This window comes from Polyodon spathula, chromosome 36, assembly GCF_017654505.1.
Source record: "Polyodon spathula isolate WHYD16114869_AA chromosome 36, ASM1765450v1, whole genome shotgun sequence".
In the NCBI taxonomy this organism is placed as follows: Eukaryota; Metazoa; Chordata; class Actinopteri; order Acipenseriformes; family Polyodontidae; genus Polyodon; species Polyodon spathula.
Window position 1 is genome coordinate 5,062,157 of NC_054569.1, and position 6,849 is coordinate 5,069,005.

General features: G+C 53.2%; 1 protein-coding gene across 1 annotated transcript in view; it reads right to left on the reverse strand.

The window, feature by feature from the left end:
* Positions 1–6,849, reverse strand: part of sik3 (SIK family kinase 3) — a 54,224-nt gene continuing 47,375 nt past the window's right edge. The window contains exons 15-23 of the mRNA XM_041234870.1: positions 6,513–6,638; positions 6,330–6,430; positions 6,093–6,202; positions 5,420–5,753; positions 4,187–5,049; positions 3,346–3,512; positions 3,121–3,253; positions 2,845–2,985; positions 1–2,742 (exon numbers count right to left, since the gene is read on the reverse strand). Coding sequence (XP_041090804.1) covers positions 2,855–2,985; positions 3,121–3,253; positions 3,346–3,512; positions 4,187–5,049; positions 5,420–5,753; positions 6,093–6,202; positions 6,330–6,430; positions 6,513–6,638 — 1,965 coding nt within the window. The 3' untranslated portion in view covers positions 1–2,742; positions 2,845–2,854. The remainder of the gene's footprint in view (positions 2,743–2,844; positions 2,986–3,120; positions 3,254–3,345; positions 3,513–4,186; positions 5,050–5,419; positions 5,754–6,092; positions 6,203–6,329; positions 6,431–6,512; positions 6,639–6,849) is intronic.

Here is a 6,849-nt window from a genome sequence, read left to right on the forward strand (position 1 = left end):
GAGGTTGGAATTGCACTTTATTCATCATGATCCCGCTTGCCAACTAAAAGACGACTTGAAAGTGATCCAAACATCGGACTAGACAGCACTGGAGATGCTTTTTTTTTAAAATTTATTTTAAATCCAACATAAACAAAAGGGAATAAAAATAAAATACTTCCAACATTTCAGAAAAAAAAAAAAAAAAAAAAAACAGCAGAAACCGAGCAAAGAAAATGAATACACACTGAACACAGACTGCGTGTACTGAGCACAGTGGTACAAAGCAACTGCTGGAGCAGACGAACGGAGACGCTCTGCGGGCGACAGCTGCAGAACAAGGCTGTGGTCTAGCTTGCTGTTGTACTGTGCGACTCCTGTGCAGTGCTTACAGTGTGTGTGGTATTCTAATAAAGAACCCAGTAAAGGGAGGAGGAGGAGGATGTGTTCACTGAGTTTGCTGTCCAGCGCTCTCCTCTCTGTCAGGCTGGGGAGAGGGGAGGGAGGAGGAGGAGGAGGAGGAGGATGTGTTCACTGAGTTTGCTGTCCAGCGCTCTCCTCTCTGTCAGGCTGGGGAGAGGGGAGGGAGGAGGAGGAGGAGGATGTGTTTATTGAGTTTGCTGTCCAGCGCTCTCCTCTGTCAGGCTGGGGAGAGGGGAGGGAGGAGGAGGAGGAGGAGGAGGATGTGTTCACTGAGTTTGCTGTCCAGCGCTCTCCTCTCTGTCAGGCTGGGGAGAGGGGAGGGAGGAGGAGGATGTGTTCACTGAGTTTGCTGTCCAGCGCTCTCCTCTCTGTCAGGCTGGGGAGAGGGGAGGGGAGGAGGAGGAGGAGGATGTGTTCACTGAGTTTGCTGTCCAGCGCTCTCCTCTCTGTCAGGCTGGGGAGAGGGGAGGGAGGAGGAGGATGTGTTCACTGAGTTTGCTGTCCAGCGCTCTCCTCTCTGTCAGGCTGGGGAGAGGGGAGGGGAGGAGGAGGAGGAGGATGTGTTCACTGAGTTTGCTGTCCAGCGCTCTCCTCTCTGTCAGGCTGGGGAGAGGGGAGGGAGGAGGAGGATGTGTTCACTGAGTTTGCTGTCCAGCGCTCTCCTCTCTGTCAGGCTGGGGAGAGGGGAGGGGAGGAGGAGGAGGAGGATGTGTTCACTGAGTTTGCTGTCCAGCGCTCTCCTCTCTGTCAGGCTGGGGAGAGGGGAGGGAGGAGGATTAAGTTCACTGAGTTTTATTGACTCCCAGAAGTCCTTCAGATCACACCAGTCTTTCATTGTGCAAATCCAGAAAGACCCTTAAGACTGGCTTTTCAAAGCATCAGCCTGTTCCATTTAGAGTTCAAAGAGAAAAATAATTACAGCCTCCCTTTTAAACATCAAAAAAAAAAAAACAGAAACACGTTTTTGGGATAATTACTGTCTCATTAAAATAACAAAAGCAGAATATTATGACTTTACAAATACAATGCACATGTTTAAATGGAAAGGTAGCATAAACACATTGTTACTGGCACAAGGAGAACAACCAGGAGTCACGAATGATCAGTCATCAAAGAGGGAAATACTTTGAAGAAAAGGTGCAGGTTACAGTTCAAACAGAACAGCATCTACTTCTTAAAACACAGACTTCCTTTAGAATACCATTTACAGAACAGAGTGAAAATAACAATAATCAGAATCATAATTCCTACATAAACGAGAGAAGAAACGGTAGAAAAAAAATAAGAAAGCCTTTTTTTTTTTTTTTTTTTTTTACATTTATAAAGTCTATAAGCAGGTTTTATGAAAGGAAACAAACGTAATGGGATCAATGCAATTCCACTGGGGGCGACGACAATGAGAGACACAGAAAGCGTATTGCACCACTGTTAGGAGATCAACTGGGAAATCTGAGCGTCCCAGAGGGATCAAAAGAGGTCTTACTTTCAAGCCTCAATTCTTGACGTTTTAGAAATTGTGCCTGTCCTTTCAGGGATCTGCAATGCAGACTGACTGCCGTCCGCATGTGAAGTGCAATCGGGCTCCCTCGGCAAGAACAGCAGGAGAGTCCTCTGGAATTACCTGGAAACCGAGCTGCTGTTCCCTCTCTCCTGCGCCTCCTCACGGCACGCACAGCCTCCTCTGCTAGACAGCAGCGTGTGCTGTGCTCTGTGTGTGTGTGAGTCAGTCAGCGTGTGCTGTGCTCTGTGTGTGTGTGAGACAGTCAGTGTGTGCTGTGCTCTGTATGTGTGTGAGACTCAGTCAGCGTGTGCTGTGCGTGTGGCAGCCATCACGTGCACACGTATGAACTTTGGCATCTGAGAGCACAGCATGTGTAGGTGGAGTATTGTGAGTGAGTGGGTTTGTACTTGTAAGTCAGTGTGTGTGTGTGTGTGTGTGTGTGTGTGTGTGTGTGTGTGTGCTTGGGGGGTAAGGGGGGGTTAATAACAGCTTGGCCTGACTTGATTGAGGGCAGGTTATCCAACCACACCAATAGGGCGGAGTACCGAATCTTCCACACCCAATCAGGAGAGCCGATTTCCCGTCACGTGACGTCTGTGCATTCCTGGGCTTGGTCTGGATTCTTTCCCTTTTTAAATTTCAAACCCTTGATTCTCTCTCTCTTGTAATTTCCTGAATAGCTGACGCGGGCAGACATGGCAGTTAGAACACACTGTAGATTGACGTACAGACTGGAGCCACGAAATCCCACAAGAAAAGAAATACAATGGCTGTTTGGCGTGATGCTGCTAGATACTGTTGGCTGAAATGAACCTTTAGAAACTCAAGGCTGGAGACACCTGTGGAAGAGAAGAGAACAAGACTCATCACCCTGCTCTGCACAATCCAGTCCCTATCACACATGCACGCACGCATGCGCACTCACTCTCACACATGCTCACCTCTCCACAGCTACACCCCTGCCTGTTCCATGCTGTAGGGCAGGTCCGGGTGCTTGTAGCTCAGAAGCATGTCGCTGGTGCAGGAGGAGGGGTAGCAGGAGCTGCTGAGCTGTTGACTGTCCTCCGTGTCCTCCCCACACTCTGAGAGACAGAGACAGACAGACAGAGAGAGAGTTAATATCTCACTGTTAATATCTCAGTGCTAACATCTCACTGTTAATATCTCAGTGCTAATATCTCACTGTTAATATCTCAGTGCTAATATTCCGGACTCACCCTCATCCTCCGGGTTCTGCAACTGCTGGCTTCCCGTGAGAGATGATTGGCTGAGGATGACATCAGACATTCGGGCAGAGCTAAGTGCCTTCCCAGCCAATAGGCTCATACCAGACATGGGCTCCACCTGGTCCTGAGGAGAGGAGAATAGAGGAGAGACGAGGGAGCGTGAGTTAAAGACAGGCAGAGACAGAGACAGACAGACAGGGCAGCCTGGCTACTCACATAGGCATCGTCGCAGTTCTGGATGGTGTGGTGCCTCTGCAGAGACCCGCGGGTCCTGTAAAGGTCGCTGGCAGCCGGGCGGGGTGAGTAACTCATTCCATTGTGATCAGGCATCTCCATGGCCTGCACAGGGGTCCTTCTGTCCATGCGCTCTCCTGACAGCGATTCTTCAAAGAGAGATGCAGACAGGAGAGGAGCGGTGAGGCACAGATGAGTTTAATGAGTTTGCACTGGAGACTCAAACCTCCAGCCTCTAATATGAGATCTGGCGATATCTGTTTTGATACTGGCTTCATGTTGAGGCTACGAACGTACACATGGTAAAAGCACAGTGGATTGTTGGCTTACTGACATTTCTTTGTAAATAATAAAACTGCTCACAATAAAACCTTATCTCAAGCATGTGTGCGAGATACTGTTCATGAGATAAGCTTCAGGTATTTGCAAAACAGCAGATAATGAAGCAACAATCCAAGCCAACGAAGCAGGCTGCTGTCAGACGCAAAGCTCACAGTCCCTGCAGACAGGAAGCGAGGGTGGGGAGGGGTGAACACAAAAAGAGACGCAAACAGAATGCCCGGCAAACACAACTCAGGATTCCTACTGGGGCAGGCAGGAACAGCTGCTCCCACAAACCATCTTTCTAAGTGAATGCAGGCAACCCCAAAACAGCACAGTCTACCAACCAGGTGTTTCATAGAAAAGATGATCAATTACAAAGGACTGATTCCTGGTGCACGTGAAGCACAGACTAGTGGAGTTCAGGGGCCGTGCTTCATGGAAGGAGAGAGGAGGTAGGAGAGGCAGGAAACGGAAGCTGAGCCAGAGGACCCCTCCTTACCTCTGCTGCTGGAGCCGCTCCGCAGGAAGCCCTGCCGATTTGGGGCCCCGTACTGCTGCGCGGGGTTCAGGGGGGCCCCCAGTAGTGTGTCCGAGTCCCCGCTCAGCAGCAGTGCACTGTCCTGGCACCCCGCTTTGGTCAGTGATCTGTCCGGGTAGCCCTGGAGCTGGGGGCTCTCCTCCTCCTCCATGCTCTCCGAGTGCTGCAGGGAGGAGGGGTGAGAGGGGGGGCCAGCCGGGGAGAAGGCTGCGTGGGGAGGGGGGCAGTCCTGGGACTGGATCTGCAGCAGGTGGTGGGAGTGGGGGTTAGGGTGGTGGAAGGGGGACGCTGCCGAGGAGGGGTCCTGGCACTGCTGGAAGCCCCCCACTGACCCCCTGCCCGCCACCCCGTCCCCATGGTTCATGTGCCTGAGCAGCAGCATGTCACTGTAGTCCCGCTGCTGCTGCGGGGCTCTGCCTCCCTGCCTCTTCAGCAGCTGTGCCAGGTCCACAGCGGGCAGTCGCAGGTCCCCTTGCCCACTGAGGGAGTGCCGGGGAGACAGCAGCCCCTGCAGAGTGTGCGTGACGTGCTGCTGGGGCCGGTACTCGGGAGGGGTGGGAGAGAGCAGAGCCTGCTGTAGTGCAGAGGCTGCCATGTAGACCCCTTGCCCCTGCTGCCCCTGCTGCTGCTGCTGCTGCTGCTGCTGCTGCTGGAAGCTCTGGAAGGGGTCCAGCGTGGGCATCTTCAGCGAGGGGGCCTGCAGGAACGGCCCAGTGCCCTGGCTGTAGGTCCCGGCTGCCACGCGGGCGTTCTCAGGGAACAGGTGAGGGTGCAGGTGAGTCTGGTCATAACTCGTCGACGAGGAGAAGCGACCCAGGCTCCTGCTGTGGAGGCACAGAGGAAGAGATAATACACTGACCCATGCAGAGGTGTAATACAGAGGAGAGAGGTGATATAGAGGAGGGAGTGATACAGAGGGTGGGAGGCAATAGAGAGGAGATAGAGAGGAGAGAGGGGTGATACAGAGAGGAGAGAGGGCTGATACAGAGGAGAGAGGGGAGATACAGAGAGGAGATAGAAAGGAGAGAGGAAAATCAGAGAGGAGAGGAGAGGCGATACAGAGAGGAGAGGGGTGATACAGAGGAGAGAGGTGATACAGAGAAGAGAGGGGTGATACAGAGAGAAGAGGGGTGATACAGAGAGGAGAGAGGTAATACAGAGGAGAGGGGTGATACAGAGAGAGACAGGGGGTACCTGTGTGTCTCGGCGCTATCTGCGCTCAGCTGCTTGCCCAGCACACGGTGCCCGCTGACTGCCAGTGAAGCCATGAGGTTCTGCTGCCTTTGCTGCTGCTGCTGGATGTGGAGGTGTGGGGGTACCTCACAGGGCACCCCTGCCTCCTGAACCTGGATAGTCACCTGCTGCGCGGGAGGGGCCGGCGCCATGGAAACACCACGGGGCATGTTTGAAGGGGGAGGAGCCATGCCCACCCGCGGCAGGCCAGGGGGAGGGGGGCTGTTACTGGACTGCTGGAACAAAGCAGCGCTGTGTGAAGACATGCCTTGGTACTGGGAGGGAGAGCCGGCTCCTGCAAGAGAGGAGAAAAGAACACACGCCATCAACTATCTGATCAACTGTACAGCTAACCCTGCTCACTGTGACTGGACTATACAGCTAACCCCGCTCCCTGTGACTGGACTATACAGCTAACCCCGCTCACTGTGACTGGACTATACATCTAACCCTGCTCACTGTGACTGGACTATACAGCTAACCCTGCTCACTGTGACTGGACTATACAGCTAACCCTGCTCACTGTGACTGGACTATACAGCTAACCCTGCTCACTGTGACTGGACTATACAGCTAACCCTGCCTCCCTTGATGCCTCCCTTGCTTGTGAGAGGGTCTTCACAGGGTCACACACCGTGGCTCTGCAGCAGGCCTGTGCTTCCGGGAGGGGGGCTCTGGTTGGGCTGCCTGAAGAGGTGGTTGCTGGGGTGGGTGGGGGGTGGGCTGGCTGGCTTGATCCGGAGCCTGCGAAAGGAGACAAGGAAACAAACACTCAGTCAGATGCACAGCAAGGGAGCCAAAGCAGCTTAGATCCAATGAAAACACAAACTCAGGAGAAGGTTTCACAGTGTGATTCTCTATATTCTCTGACCTCTGCAGCTGGTGCGTCAGCAGGCTGGGCTGGTTCTCTCCGTGTTGTCCCATGGACAGAGCCTGCAGAGGAGGGGAGGGCTGAGTGGAGCGAATGCACTCCTGCAGCAGCAGAGAAACACAGTAAAACACAAGGCCGTGATCAGCACACCTCAGACAGTATCACACAGTCAAGGGCAAGCACCTGGATTTGCTGGTGCAGGATCTGGTGATGTTGCTCTTGCTGGTACAGGATGTGCTGGTGCTGGGTGTGCTCCAGGAGCCGCTCATCCAGGGAAGCAGCATACATCTTCCGAAGCTGCTCACACTCCTGAAACAAGACACACAGAGTGAGACACAGAGAGAGGGGCTCACACTCCTGAAACACACAGAGAGGGGCTCACACTCCTGAAACACAGAGAGAGGGGCTCACACTCCTGAAACACAGAGAGAAGGGCTCACACTCCTGAAACACACAGAGAGGGGCTCACACTCCTGAAACACACAGAGAGGGGCTCACACTCCTGAAACACACAGAGAGG